This window comes from Anguilla anguilla, chromosome 6 (assembly GCF_013347855.1).
Source record: "Anguilla anguilla isolate fAngAng1 chromosome 6, fAngAng1.pri, whole genome shotgun sequence".
Lineage (NCBI taxonomy): Eukaryota > Metazoa > Chordata > Actinopteri > Anguilliformes > Anguillidae > Anguilla > Anguilla anguilla.
This window is the reverse complement of record NC_049206.1, coordinates 18,672,202-18,687,891: the sequence shown is the minus strand read 5'-3', so window position 1 is coordinate 18,687,891 and position 15,690 is coordinate 18,672,202. Positions and strand designations below refer to the sequence as shown.

Genomic DNA, 15,690 nt, shown 5'->3' with positions numbered 1-15,690 from the left:
TGGACCTAGAGGTGGAGCTGGACTAGGCCAAGCTCCACCCATTGGGTCTGCAGTGAGCAGCCTCTCGGACTAGGGGCACTCAATTAGGTCCAGAGCAGGGGTCATCAACGTGTCCGTACACGGACAAACGTGTCTGTACACTGACAGGGACTTGCATGAGCTATTGAATGAAGTATTAACCCCCCTCACGCAACTGTATGCTCCAAGGAGACGGTCAGACTTTTATGAAAACCATGCGTGGTTCCCTCGTCTATCAATTAATATCTGGAGAAGCTTTTTGTTTCTGCCTTCTGACCTGTTGAAATTGCCCGAGGGCGTGTTTTCAGTCTTGCTGCAACCCGTCTACGGTTGAAGTTCACGGTTAGTATCGGAACATGGCGTCGGTCAGTAAATACTTGACAACTAAGAACTCTTCCATAGCTGGGGGCGTATTGCTGCTTTTGTATTTTCTAAAACAAAGGCGACGTTCGGCCAAGTTAAACAGGTATGTAGCCCAGCCTTAAATATGATTTTTTTTAAAATATGACACTTTTTCCCCAAATGTGGCCGTGGTCTTGTAACCTAAAAAGAAAAGAGACAGGAACGGAACAATAATTTCAATCCATCCTGAACGACTGTGAGTGAATAGATTACTTTTTACGCAAATACGAGTGACTGTCACGGACCTGTTTTTCACACTTGCGAACACATGCTCCACAGTATTTTTACGAAGTGGCCAAAATGCTTTGGGGACGCTGACAACTCTTCCAAATTTAGATCACCAATATAACTACAAAGGCTGTGAGCGGAATAGGATCTAATTTGCAAGGCTGTTATACGAATGTAGCGAGATGCAGTGGGTTTCTATGGTTGATATGTGCGGTGTCGACGCAACTTTGTGTGATTAGGAGAGCGCACGAATATGGGGAATTATCCTACGCGCTCCGCGTCTCAGTGAGAACAATCCACTGGTTGCAGAAAGGATATATGCTACTATTTTGAGGTCGGCGTAAAGGTCGGACGTATGGATTGTGCAGAATCGTATTTTGCGTTAGATTTATGCTGACATTACTTCCCAAATTTCATTGATCGTTCTGTAATGAGTTATTACAATGATCCTCACTTCCACAGGTCGTATTGCGCGCGTACAGGTCAATAAACGCCGGCGACCCACGTCTTCATTATTGAATCGTTTCAAAGTCTGTTTTTAACCACAATCTATTTTTATTTGCACAGCTATTTGAATTTTTTCAATCATGGTTCCTGTGACTGCGGGGCTTTGAAGCTGAAGTTGTACTGTAAATTAGCTATTGCAAGCCAGGACAGATTGTTCCGTGGTGCATAGACAGAGAGAGCCCAGTCAACTCATTGTATAGCTATTGAGATTATTTCCATTTTAATTTCATTTTCAAGTATACTTTTACCAGTTGGTTTTGATTGCAAATATGTGGAGCAGGTTAGGTTCATAACATTTTTTTTTACTATATGGAACTATCATCAATGAATGATTTAAGGCAATAAAGTGAAAATTGTGCAATGGTCTGAATAAAATATACTTTATTGAATACCTATTGGAATACCTTTGCAAGGCAGTGTACACAAATATAGGGCCATTTGTAGCTTGTGGCATAACCTTGAGCTTGTGCCTTCTCTCTTTGAAGTAGTTTGGTTTATTGTACCAGGTTGTTTTGTTAATAGGAAGAGACCTTGGGGGGAGCCAGACGCGATAGGGGGAGCCCATCGTCCTCTGGCTCACGTCATGTATTTAGGTTCATGGGGAGCAATACGGGAAATCAGTCGGTTTTTCAAAACTGTTTTAAAATTTAGGCAAGACTGGTTGAGTGCAAGCTGGATGTGGCTGTCCAGGGTGGGATAATAAAATGCCTGGGACTGAGGAAGTGGGATGCTATGGATGAGCTGCTTTGACCACAAACTCTCAAATGTCCTTGTACCAGCCACTGTAAAGCCAGCAGCTCATCAGAAACCTGTAATTGTAACTATATTTGTAATTGAAGCATATATATCATTAAAAAATGCACACAAACATACACTAAAACTGAAGTAGGCTACTATCAAAAAAAGCCCTAGAAAGTGAACTGTCCTTTTAGTGGGTAGCCAGAGAGGTGACCGTAGCACAGTGGTAATATGCTCATGCTTCGTTGCTCTCATCAAAATATGAATGCTGCATTCTGAATGAGGTTTAGGTTTTTCAATACAGCCATCAAAGTTGACACCCAAGGCTACAGCCATAGGTGGCTCAACTATGTATCTACTGAAACTTAAGGAAATGTTAGGCTCTTTCTTCAGTATTTTTTTGGGACAGTTTATCCAAGCCATAAGAGCTGAAACACATGACTCTTGCAGAGAAAGCTGCTGAGCTACACTTGATTTCATTTATGCTCCTCACAACGAAATCTATGAAATCAGGCTAGCTGGAGTTACGAGTAATTGTTGCCATTGTGGGCAGAGCACCAACACAGTAATACGCCATGGCTACGAATCACATATATTGTTGGAATTGAAAATGAATGTTGTTGTGGAATATCACTAAATTGATGCTTCTAAAATTTCTGCTACTTTTCTCACCCCAGTTGGTCATCATCACAGCTTTTATGTTCCATCGACTTCTAATACTTTACCCACATCCTGTCCGCTGTTACACCAAGATGATGTTCGGTAAACTGGTGAACTACAGCTGAGCATTTGTGACTGATTTCTGCATTTTATGACTCAATCTTTCTTCTCCACAGTAAGAAAGGTGTACCGGAAGTTCGGGTGAGCCCCCAGGTAAGTGTCTTTTTTGCTTTGCTTTTTAAGAGCAAGAAAAAGTGGTGTAGACCCAGCTTAGTGGCTGACACACATTGGTTGTAAGAGCTCCAGTAACCTGATTTAATGTAAAAATTTCCAGATAAAAGTGAGATGCATGGGCTGCTGAAATGGACGCGTCGATTTGAACCTTTCGTGTGTTTTTTCAATGAGCAGAATGATGGAAAGAAAGACCGCGCAACTGTGGATAAAGTCTTCTTTGCTCGATTTAGCCGGATCATGAGGATCATTGTTCCACGAATATTCTGCAAAGAGGTGGGTTTTTTCTAGTTTATCAGGAAATGCTTTACAGGCATGGAGCCCTGTCCATGGTTGTTTTAGAGTTCTGATGTTGTAGTGAGAGATGCTTTTTCATAAAAATGATTTTTATTTATTTATTTATTTATTTATTTATTTATTTATTTATATTTATATTTAGTACTCTATACACCAGTTCAGTATTAGCTCAGGAGGTTCCGTTAATGAAGTAAGCATAGAAATATGTGCCCTTTCTCTAAAGGAAGGGCACATAATCAGGTCAGAAAAAGAATGAAAATGATTATGTTAACAAGAAAGGCTAGTATAATGTTCTGAAATCTATCCATACTGAATTTATTATCTCATCTTTAAATTAGCCTCAAATTAAAGCCTACATGTTGAACTGTAGTCCTAGAGAGAATGTTGTAATCAGTTTTCAAATGATATTTAATCAAGGAGGTGGCAATTTAGAATGATACGTATAGCCTGAAATGTTAAAGAAATTAATTAGCAAAAGTAATTGCTTTTTACTAGACCATTTTCTAGTAGTGGGTATGTCTGACAAATCTGATTTATGCTGCACACAAATGAATGGGGAAAATGTTGAAATCGTATTCATTTTCCTGTTCCCACTGTAGTCCGGCTACCTGCTTCTCATCGCAGTCATGCTGGTGGCTCGGACGTACTGTGATGTATGGATGATCCAGAATGGCACCATGATAGAAAGGTAATAATACACGTAACAAAGACCTTTAATGATGGAGTTTTTATATATAGTTTTAACCCTGTAAATTCTATCTTCTTTATGGTATTCACATGAATTCAATTTTTAATCTTCCACAGTGGAATCATTAGCAGAAAAATGAAGTTATTCAAGAAGCACTTTTATTCCTATATTGCCGTCATACCCGCGGTAATTGTCGAACCATGATATCTGCACTGGTAGAGATGTAACTGAAGTAACTACCTTTCTTCTGTTATTGCATCGCACATACTTGTACGAGCTAATCCGGAATTCTGTGGCTTTGCAATAAAGAAACTTTTATTAATAATTTATAAAATTGGTAATAACAGATCCACCTCATGCAATACCCCTAAGCCTCTACGCTTTGTCATTTTGTCAGTTTTTCAGTCACAAGATTATGGTTTCGGGGTCACATAGCTTGCTGCTTTGGATAGATGTGCCAGCCTACTAGTTTTTGCTGCATGAACTGTTTGCTCTCCCCACGAGCTACTGTAATCACGTTTGCATTTTTGACATGTCTCATCTGCCTTCCTGTGTGTGGTGACTGCTTGTGTTGTGCATGTTGTGGTTTGCAGTGCAATTATCGGCCGCAGCATAAAAGATTTCAAGAGGCACTTGTTCAGCCTCATCAAAATCATGCCGTTTGTAAGTTGGCATTTCACCATTACCTTTGCAATTTTATCCCCTTTCTGTTTGGACATGAACTCAGAAAGTCCTGAAAGTGGCATGTAATTTGAAAATATTTAATATGTTATTAGGGTATTAGATCAGCTTTGTAAAAGCCGAGATAACTGTATTGTGATGTGAAGCCTGTGCAGTGGAGAATTCACTGGACTAGCACGGCAATGAACACAAACTGAACGGATATTTACAAATTGACAAGTATACAAAAGCTTATTTTACAAAATGAGTAAATGTTATTTTGTAATGTTTAGTTTGGCAAATATTTTCCTTATAGCTTGTTTTGTATTTTATTGTAACAAGATGCCGTCCATGGTCAATAACCTTTCACTTAGTCTCATGTCAGGGTTTTTTTGTGGAAACTGAAGAGTATTGACATTGTATGATACGTAGTGCTCGCAAAAATATTTGCCGCTGAAGTATACTCATTTTTTGGGCATATGTCATTCCCCCTAAGTTGAGAATCATGTAATTTCCCTAATGTTCCTATTTCAGATGGCACTGGTGAACAACTTCTTGAAGCTGGGTTTGAATGAGCTGAAGCTTTGCTTTCGTGTGAGGCTCAGCAAGCACCTCTATGAAGAGTATTTGAAGTAAATTTCAACAGCCCTTCACCATATTTCCTCAGTTATGCCTCTCCTGATGCTCAGTCAATCAGTCAGAAACTTCCACATGCAACTAGTTATTTATTGTTAAATGGTTTTGAGGCATGTTCTTTTTTACAGATTATTTTAGCTTGACTTCAAACCATGCTATCATCAATGTCCCTCTTATACCCAAGTCTATGTCCAAGGTCATGGAGATAAGAAATGTGATAGACAACTCTCAGTAAACTGGCACAACCCTAATTAGTGTTGAAAACAGAGATGATGGTAGAGCAGCTTTCTGCTGCTAACAATCACAGACTTGCTGTTTTCTTCCCAGAGGCTATACCTACTACAAAATGGGAAACCTGGACAACCGCATTGCAAACGCAGACCAGCTCCTCACACAGGATGTAGAGAGGTTCTGCAACAGCGTGGTGGATCTGTACTCCAACCTCAGCAAGGTGCAGTAGGGCTTCTGCCAAAATAAGTCTTGTCAGTTGTAGAGGTCTTTTGTAATGTACATGTAATATACATTATCTTTTAGTACAGGGGTAGCTAACTCTTTTCCTGGAGAGCCAAAAGGTCTCCTGTGTTTTTTTTTTTGTTTTTTTGGGGGGGGAGGGTGGTTTCCATCTAAACCATCAGAAAACAGCTCAGACCCAGGAAGCCATGTGAGCTGACTGTGTAATCAAATTCATTAATTGAGCAAATGGTCAATTAAGAGTAACAACGAACACCATTAGGGTTTATGTGTACATTATATTGTGTGCCACCTATTTTTTATGACCTAAATGAAGACCTTGCGCTAGTATGCATCATTTCTTTTACTTGTTCTAGCCCATTTAAAACAGAATTTTTATCTTTTTTCATCCGAAGACAGATTGCCTTGGTGTCACCATTTTTTAAAGTTTATTCACTTTTCAGAGGTGGTTTTTTCTTAAGGATTTTTTGTCTAGTGTTTGCTTACCTGCCTTAACGGTCGCCTTACCTGTCATTCCCAGATCCAAGTAGCGCTTTTTTTTTTCAGTTGTTTGATAACAATGAAAACCAGTAGACCTTTGCAGCTCCCCAGCATCAGGGTAGCTATCGCTGTTCTAGTGTTTTATTGTAACACATTAAATTAAAATGCCTCTTTCCCCCAGCCCCTCCTTGATATCAGCCTGTACATCTTCAAGCTGACGACAGCCATCGGTGCTCAGGTGAGATTTACCTCCTCCCCCACCAGAGAGCATTAATCAAGACTTTAAGCATGGACTGAACCACTTCATCAGTTTGTTTTGTTTTTTTAAATTACCCAAGCTATCAATGTTGTTGATATTAATGCAGAACTCGTTTAGAAGTTCCCCATGTTTCATGATGACAATAGGTAAAATACCATAAAAAGCATAATGGTTTTGTTGTTAACTCACTGCATGGTAGTGCTTGATGAAGTCCTGTATTCGACAAAGAATATGCTACACTGGAAGGCCTCAGCTTTGGGTCTTTTCATGAGCAAGATGCATGTCTCTCTGTGGCTTATTTTGAAATCAAGGGCCCTGCAGCCATGATGGCGTACCTTTTGGTCTCTGGGCTGTTACTGACAAGGTTAAGAAGGCCCATCGGCAAAATGACTGTGACAGAGCAGAGGTATGAAGGGGAGTACAGATACGTCAACTCGCGTCTCATCACAAACAGGTGAGCTCCCTAAAGTCCCTTGAGTTTTTTAACACGCCACATCAGGTGGCTGAAATTGCTTTGTTCGGTTCAAGACTCTACAGTTCTCATCCCCCAACAGTGAGGAGATTGCCTTCTACAATGGTAATATGAGAGAAAAGCAGACAATCCACTCAGCCTTCAATAAACTGGTGAGGACTTGGGCTATCTTTTTACAATGTCTGTCAGAACCTAGTAGTAATGAACACCTCTCATGACATGCGTAGTACAAATATTTAATTTTGAAGGTAAGTGGCTTCCATGTTCAAAATGGAGTGCATCATGAAGTTGATAAACTGCTAATGTATCTTTTTGTCTGTTTTTTTTCAGGTTGATCATTTACACAAGTTCATATTCTTCCGTTTCTCCATGGGGTTTGTGGACAGTATCATTGCGAAGTGTAAGACTGCCTGTTGTAAAATTATTGAAAGCTGTCAAGGGCTCACATTTTTAACATTTAATTTGGCACATGCTACAATGAAACATGCATATTGTTTTTAATAGACAAAACCCTCCCCAAAAACATGACTCCGCTATGACTGGTAATGTACTGTGGCTGGAGTCTTCAGGATACTCATAGGCTGGATGGAGCTACCGTCCTGCCAGTCAGGGCTTCTGTGAGCAAGTAAAATTACCGTGATTGGTTGAAATCAAATAGGTCTTTGATAATGGGTCTTTGATATTTTTTGGTTCCTGAAAGGTCACCCTTTCATTAGTAGCTGTCATTCCACAGGATTGTTGTAAGGCTCTGCAATATTCCTCCCTGTAGACCTTGCGACCGTGGTAGGCTATCTGGTGGTGAGCCGGCCATTCCTGGACCACTCCCATCCTCGTCATCTGAACAGCACACACGCCCAGATGCTGGAGGTGAGAGTTTATATATAGGTTTATATTGCACTGTTCTCTTCACTTTTTATACACACTATATTTCAGCAGAGACAGGAAAAGCCAGTTTGTAGGTATTGGTCAGACTTGGCAGGATTTTGTGAAAAAATCTTTTGTGCTTTATAGGTCCAATGAACACAGGCTGGGGTTCAATGAGTGATGTACTAACAAAAGCAAGCATTTATCTTTCATCACAAACACAGATTGGCAAGTTCAGGAGTCTAACTAACTAACTTGCTAAACTGAGTTTGTGATTCAGAAAAGTGTAATGCTTGTGTTTCCTTGTTGGTAAAGTTAAAAATGTTGATTTAATACAGACCACAGTCAATTCAATTCAGTTTTATTTGTATAGCGCTTTTTATAGATAACAATTTTCTCCCCACTGGGATGTAAAAAAACTCCCCAATGGGAAGGAATCTCGAGAATATGAAGAACCTATCTGGCCAGCCTGGTGTAAAGTAGTAGTTGAATGGAATGTAGTGGAAATGCTACTAGGGATCTATCCCAGCAAATGAAATGGGTTAAGTAGGTTACAAGTGCGGTGATAGCTAACAGGAATAAAAGACAAAATGGTATAGTTCAGTATAGTGTAGTTTAGAGGGGCCAGGTGATGGATCTGGAGCTCCAGGCTGCGTCAAGCCTGGGCAGGGGAGGAACAGGGCTGAAGCAATCCATGTCCTTGGAGCGAGGGACAGGAGCGAGAGACAGGGCTGGAGCGATCCCATGGACTCAGGGCGAGGAAACAGGCCGAAGCGGTCTTTGAACTCAGGGCGAGGTAAGGGGCGGGAGCCGCATGGAACGAGAAACAGAGAAGATAAGGTTAGGCACTATGAAGTCCTGTAGGGTTTACCTTCAAATGGTAACTTCTAGAAAGACATTCAGCTCATGTGATTCAGAGCATAATTTCAAGCTAAAGCCTTGAAGCATTGTTTTAATGATCCTTGACAGTAGAAGGCATTTGGGAGGAACAGAGAGTTGCGTCTTCTCTGTGTCTACTGTTAGTGGTCCTTTTGAGATTGTTTTATCCACTGATAGCCCAAAGCTATACTAGTGATAAGGGCAATAGTGTAGCATAATAGTTAGCTACCTGGGTTTGTAACTCTGAGGCTGTAGGTTAAATTCCCAGGTGGGGCCCTGCTGTTGTGCCCTTGGCCAAGGTACTTAGCCTGAATTTCTTCAGTGTCTGCTAAATGCCTAAAGAATGTAAATGATTTATCAGAGAACCCCATAGGCCGGGGACACTCAAATCAGACCCTCAAGGCCATTAGTACTGCTGGTTTTCCCCTCTAATCAATGACTGATATAAACCTTAGAGGCTGTGTGAATGGAATCTCTGGCCAGTCAGTGATAATAATCAATCAATTCATTAATTAAAAAAATGCTTGAAAAGAAAGGTAGAAAGGAGAAAAAGAAAGCCAGCAGTACTATGACCTTGAGTGGCAGATATGAGTATCCCTTCCCTGGGCGACCACTAAAGGTCTCTGTTTTCATGGCCTCCTTTCTCTTGCAGGACTACTACCAGAGTGGCCGCATGCTGCTGAGCATGTCTCTGGCTCTGGGGAGGATTGTTCTGGCCGGCAGGGAAATGACCCGGCTGTCGGGGTGAGCCTCTTGCCTCTGCCGACTCGCTTTTTTCTGCCGGGCATGCTTCACTCAGTGAGTCAGTCAGTTATTCGGCCTGTGAGTGAGCGATGAGGAATGGATGAATGAACCAATGAATGAATAAACTGTGGCAGAACAAATGAATGGAATGAGCGAATGCGAGACCGATTTGTTGTAAGTCAGCGATGGGTGAGGGAGCAGGAATGAATGAATGAATAGTGAATTATTTGTGACTGACCATGTCTGCTGTATTAACAAAGGAGTTTGGCCGCTTACCGGAACACTGCAGGTTTTTTTTGTTACATTTCTCTTGAGCCACATACTTAATCTTAATCGCCTCAGTGAATCACCCCAGGAGGTCTATGAATGGGTAGCCTGTTTACAGCCAATTAGGTTTACCCTTTTTTGACTTGAAAAGTGTCTGAAAACATCAATATGTATGATATTTCTGGCAGTTTACACTATTAGAAGGAGAGAGCTCTTAAGAACAGTGTAATAAGATAGTGTAATAAGATTTGCACTTACGGGATTGTTTTCTTTGTTAGGTTCACTGCCCGTATCACCGAGTTAACAAAGGTGCTTAAAGAACTGAATGCTGGGAAATATGAGCGAACCATGGTCTCTCAAGAGAAAGGTAACCTGTATATTTTTTATCTGATGGTCAGGTTATATATTCAGGATTATACTGCAGGAGATACTTGCCACACTAAGTTTTTTTTTTTTTGAAAGGCACATGTTTTATTTTTATTATTCAAGTATTTAAGCTTTTTGTTTCTTTTCTCTTAGAAATGGAAGGCTCTCAAAAAATGACACTAGTCCCAGGAAGTGGAGAGATCATCAATGCAGACAATATAATCAGGTATTTTTTAGTTGTTAAAAATGGATATGTTGTCTTAACTTAAATATGAATATTTCTCAATGTTTAATAAAACAAAATATTGTTGATATTTTTGAGTGACAGGGAAGTCAGCATATATATAAATGAATGTGAAGTATACATACCTTTTGTTTATCTATTTATTTATTTGATTGTTAAATCATTTTTGTCTTGTAGGTTTGAGCACACACCCTTAGCAACACCCAATGGAGATATTCTAATCAGAGATTTGGCCATAGAGGTGTGTATACATTTATTAATATTTTGCATTCATTGTATGAAAAATAAGGCCATTGTAAGTTGTTCTGTGTAAGAGCTTCTTCAGACTAAATAAAATGTAACAGCACAGCACTCTGCGTGACTTATGGTAGTGACCTCAAGTGCACTTGCTGTGTTTTTTAGTCAAAACCTGTTTTTCATTGCTTTACCTAGAAGATAGGCCAAATGTTGACATAGTGCCTACTTTCAAAGTGCAGGTTTCTGTGTTACAAACTGAATGTTTCCTGCCCTTAGGTAACATCTGGGACCAATGTTTTGGTCTGTGGTCCCAATGGTTGTGGGAAGAGTTCACTTTTCAGAGTCCTAGGAGAGGCAAGTATGATGTTGAAAACTGAACAAATGCCTTGGTTTAAATGCCAGTTTAAACCAATTTCAGCCTTAGTTTGATGTGTAAGACAGTTATACAGGGATAATAATGTATAGCTTTTCTTTGAGTTATGAATTTCAGTGCCGCTATTGTGTTTATTTTAATAACTTATGTGATAAAAAGGTTGGTTCTGAAAATATATTGTGTGAAATTAAAGTCGTAGCTTAAAGTCAGTAAGGCAAAATGGATAAATAAATGGTTACTTCACATAAAATGAACTTGCACTTGAATTAAAATAAAAACCCAATGCAATCTCTGACACAACACACCAATTCCTTTACTGCTGTCCTCTAGCTGTAATTTGAAAGTAATGTCTTTGTTGTTTGCATGAAGTAAATGACTACAGGGTTTGCTGAAGTCTGAAAGTGGTTGTAAAAAAGGTTGTACAGTTGCCTAATATTGAAAATGTCCAACTGTTTATCAGCTTTGGCCCCTGTTTGGAGGCCGGCTCACAAAACCAGAGAGAGGAAAGCTGTTTTACGTTCCCCAGGTAAGACAAAAAAGATCCTTCATTCCGGCAGTTTCTTCATTCAAAAATAGGAAATGGAACAGTCTCTTTCTTGCCTTGGCTTTGACTTGATTGTTACCTTACATAGTACTTTAATCTGTTGGAATCCTTGCAACATCAGTCTCTCTTTATTCTGATCTTCCCTTGGTAATAATGCATGAGTCATGATCTTAAAACATGGTTCATTTCCATTGCTTTATGATTGTACTATATTACTATATTCCTCAGGTAACAGTGTACCTGTTAAAAGAGTTGAATTTGGGGAAAATTGCTAAGTGTCCAACTCATTGTAGAGGCCATACATGACCCTGGGTTCCCTGAGGGATCAGGTGATCTATCCAGACACACACAGTGACCAGAAAAGCAAAGGAATCTCTGATAAGGTATGTTTCATTTTGTGGTCGAACAGAGCCTTTACACCCAGTCAGTGCTGTTATGTTCCCACGGTGTGTAAATTTCAGGTCTGGCTGCCAAAATAGAATGGTCTAAGTGATGTGTGCGTGCGTGGGTGGGTGGATAGGTGTGTGGAATATGGACCATGAAAGAAGCCAGTATGATAGTATGGAGTATGAAAATGAACTGTTGTGATCATCAGTGACCACAGTTGCTAAATCTTAATCCAAAACTGAAAACGTACAGATAGGCACTTTAAGATTATTTCAGGATAAAATATAAACGCAAAACTGCAATCATGGCCACTAAGAACAAAACTATTTTAAAAAACCAAAAGAAAACTTCTCTGCTTGTGTATAGCCACCTGGTGTGTTTGAGTTTGAGTTTGTTGTGTTTGAGATTTCTACATCATACTTCGCCAAAAAGCGCTAGGAAATGAACAGCACACAGCCAGATGGGTGGTACAAAAAGGCCAGTCACCCTTTGTTGTATAAATTGGGCCATATCAAACGGTTTCAACAAATCAATCCCACACGCTATCCAACTAAACTCAAAATACTGCTTCAAAATTGACATTGCTACATCTAGTTCCTCCTCTGCAACTCTCCTCACTCTCCTCAGCCACTCCTTCCATAACTCCTTCCACTGCATGAGGTCATGACCTTTATCCTGTAAGCAAAGGAAAGTGCCTGTACACCGTGACTTTCACAACACTTACCTAATGGAAATTTATGTGTGTGCATGCACATTTGTGCATGTGAGTCATATTAGACTGTCGAACATTATGTTTAGACTTCAGTTATATTACTTGAATATTGGATTTTAGGAACTGCACTATTTTTAAATATCAAATGAATCAAAATGAACATGATTCTGACTAATCCAACATTTTGTTGCAAGCACAGGCAGATAAAGGGAGTGTGTGTATATAGCAAGTGAGACAGCTGGATATGGAGCGCTGATGTGGGTGGTGTTATGCCCCCTGGGACAGGTGCTGAAGGAATACCTGGACAATGTCCAGCTGGGACACATCCTGGAAAGGGAGGGCAGCTGGGACGTGGTGCGGGACTGGATGGATGTCCTCAGCGGTGGGGAGAAACAGAGGATGGCTGTAAGTTACAAATGGACGTAGTCAGGGAGCTAAGCTCCTAACCAGGCCTAAGTTTAGGTGATAATATATATTTACTCACATATACACATATATTCATATATTGGCTGACATTTAAATTATGAATCCAGGTCCAGTGGGTTGCAGGGTTGAAAGCCTTTCGTAAGAATATTCTTTTTTGGGTGGTTTTCACTGGCAACCTAACAATGGGAATACTGAGTTTAGTCAGAGCCTTCACCATGCATGATTTTGAGGGGCATTAATGTTATGCACTTTCTGTTTGGGAATGACGTAATTCATCAGTACTGTCAACATGCACAGGTTAAGGGGAATGGGTGTGGTATTAATGTCACTTCCTCTCAGTATTTTATGTGCTTCCTGGAGTCGGGTCTTGTGTTGACTCCCCGTTACCGCTGTGTTCTAGATGGCACGGCTGTTCTATCACAAGCCCCAGTTCGCCATCCTGGATGAGTGCACCAGCGCAGTGAGTGTGGATGTGGAGGACTACATCTACAACCACTGCAGGAAGGTAACCTCCCAATACACCGCCACAGTGCACTGTAGCTGGTTGTCCTGGTTACATGTGAAATCATTCCACTGCTTACTCTCTTTTTTTTAATTGGTGGTTGTTTGAACCCACCTCAGCAGGACTCAGGTTAAAAGGTACACTATCAGAGAATGTTCAAAATTACAGTTGTTTAATATAAAAGAAATAAACGGTATGACAAACAGTATGTTAAGCTTGTAATCCTATAACAAACTCATTGAAATCTATCAGTGTGATATCAGGTGTGCATATTAACAGATTTAAGTGAATGCTACAGTGTAGCAGTGCACACATTTTTCTTTCATTTAATTGATATATGAGGCTTGCTGCTCATAAATCCTTTCTTTTCCCTTATCTTTTCAGGTTGGCATTACTTTGTTCACAGTTTCTCACAGAAAGTCTCTATGGAAACACCATGAGGTGAGACTGCATGCTAATAATAAATGTGCTTGTAGTCAGGTATACGAGACACTTCATAGTGCCATAATGAACTATCAAGTTTAATTTAGAAAATGCAAGAAAACAGATTAGGTATGCATTTCAAGATGTGACTCACCAACAATCAATGATGTCCTATGCAACTTATTTCTGACGTATTTAATTCCACTGTTACATTAATAGAGAAGAGTACTTGGTTTCTGGGTTGTTAGTTCAAATGCACATTGTTCATGCAATAAACCGCTTCGAAGTGAGTTTCTGGTAACTGCGACAACTGAAGACTCACCTCTTCAGGCTGCACCTCTCCCCATCCCTCCTTACCTCCCTGTAATCTCTAAATTGACTGTAAGCTTAGGGTTGTAACTAGGTAGCTGTTTCTTAGGTGACTTAGTTAATGCACGTCTTAACTACTGCTTGTATTTTTGCATAGACTGCGTTGTTGCTGTTCTTGTTTGTGTTAGTGTTAATCAGTTTAACCTACAGGGTCCAAGTTGAACTATGCCGTTGTTCCCTGCACTTGGAACGGAACTTCTCTCTAGGGTTTTCGACACACTTGTTCCTGGTTATGGTTATACACTTCGTTGTACGTCACTCTGGATAAGAGTGTCTGCCAAATGCCTGTAATGTAATGCAATGGTAATTTGATTATTCAACGATTTTAAGATTTAGATGTAAAATTCCTTGTTTCTTTCTTTGGCAGTATTACTTGCATATGGATGGAAGGGGGAACTACGAGTTCAAACCCATTACAGAGGAGACGGTGGAGTTTGGGTCATAACGGGTGTGTTCCTTTTCTGGTGATCCATATGGAGATGAGTAAATTGTATGTTCATGCCTCTTGCCAAAAAAATATGCTTCACATTAAAGGTTGACGCTATTTAAACCAAATGTAAACTGTACACAAACTGTACACTTCAAAAATGCATTAATCCACTCAATATGTGCTCTGAGAGCTTAAAACAAAAATGTTTGATTGTGTGAGATTGTTTTTTCTTATCTTTATCCTGTAATTTGTTTTTGGAAAAAAGTTAATTTCTCTCCCCAAATTGAATTTCTGTGCCATCCATGGATATGTGAAGAGCATTGTAACTGGTGCTTGTACACTCCTTTGATGTATTCACCTACCACTGCATGACTATTTTACACCCTGCAGTCCACACAGTACTGCAGGGCAGCTAGGAGAGGTGTATCTCATACTGACAGCAACCGGCCTCCTGCTAGCGTGGACCCCCAGTTATAGTACACTAATCGCATTCTTTTCTAATTATTTGTGTGTTCAGTTTGATCATAAAGTATTTAAGTAACAGGAGGTTCAACGAATGAGGCATCTCTTAGAAGTTATCATGGTAACAACCCACATTTAATTCTCTACATGGCTGTTAATAATTGCTGCTAGCATTCATCGTGTATGTTAAAAATCCAAAATTCTGTCTATCATATTTTTAAAAGCATTTGTTTTCTGTAGACCTGGTCCAAGGACCAGGAATGTAGGATCGTGTCCTTATGGCCCTAGAGGGCTCTTGCGCTCGAAGTCTGCTCAAGTATCGCTTCAGAAATGTGTGTGAAAGTTCATTAGGATAAGATGTGTGCTCCTCCACCTGACTAACCAGGGCACAGGTTTATAAATAACGTGACAGCAACTGTGATGTTAGCACCATGCTGTCTGCTGTCCTCTTGTGCAGTGTAATTACTCATTCTGTGACATTCTAAGCAACGGAGCTTGAGCACATTTTCTTGAATCAGGGTGGGTTGCCATTGCGCTCGCATAAGCTTTGTCTTCGAATGTCTCCAGTGTCTATGTGCGAGGTCACTGACACTGCCTGGTTAATGAGTTATTAATGCCATGCTAATAAAGTACATTCGGAGCTGTTCAAAATTAATGGTGTATGTTCCGTTTTGTGTACCAGGCTTATTCACAACATAACCCACTTAGTCACAG

General features: G+C 40.1%; 1 protein-coding gene across 2 annotated transcripts; it reads left to right on the top strand.

Moving 5' to 3' along the window:
- Nucleotides 1–98: 98 nt before the first annotated feature.
- LOC118229662 (ATP-binding cassette sub-family D member 3) lies at nucleotides 99–15,631 on the top strand. Of its 2 annotated transcripts, none has more exons than XM_035421827.1 (23): nucleotides 99–360; nucleotides 2,730–2,766; nucleotides 2,962–3,060; nucleotides 3,681–3,769; nucleotides 4,363–4,432; nucleotides 4,964–5,061; nucleotides 5,393–5,516; nucleotides 6,198–6,254; nucleotides 6,587–6,729; nucleotides 6,830–6,899; nucleotides 7,078–7,147; nucleotides 7,517–7,614; nucleotides 9,143–9,234; nucleotides 9,780–9,868; nucleotides 10,021–10,093; nucleotides 10,289–10,352; nucleotides 10,625–10,702; nucleotides 11,182–11,247; nucleotides 11,559–11,648; nucleotides 12,650–12,769; nucleotides 13,191–13,295; nucleotides 13,677–13,733; nucleotides 14,452–15,631. In XM_035421827.1, exons 3-23 carry the CDS (start codon nucleotides 3,025–3,027, stop codon nucleotides 14,527–14,529), a joined length of 1,767 nt encoding a protein of 588 aa, XP_035277718.1. In that variant the 5' UTR covers nucleotides 99–360; nucleotides 2,730–2,766; nucleotides 2,962–3,024; the 3' UTR covers nucleotides 14,530–15,631. The 2 variants fall into 2 exon arrangements, with proteins under 2 accessions (XP_035277718.1, XP_035277717.1); XM_035421826.1 differs by having other exon boundaries at nucleotides 347–484.
- Nucleotides 15,632–15,690: the final 59 nt, after the last annotated feature.

Coding starts and splice junctions, on each gene's coding strand:
- LOC118229662 (XM_035421826.1), top strand. CDS start 375: ATGGCGTCGGTCAGTAAATACTTGACAACTAAGAACTCTTCCATAGCT. Junction 5,517..6,197: donor TGTACTCCAACCTCAGCAAG/GTGCAGTAGGGC, acceptor TCTTTCCCCCAG/CCCCTCCTTGATATCAGCCT. Junction 10,703..11,181: donor TTTTCAGAGTCCTAGGAGAG/GCAAGTATGATG, acceptor ACTGTTTATCAG/CTTTGGCCCCTGTTTGGAGG.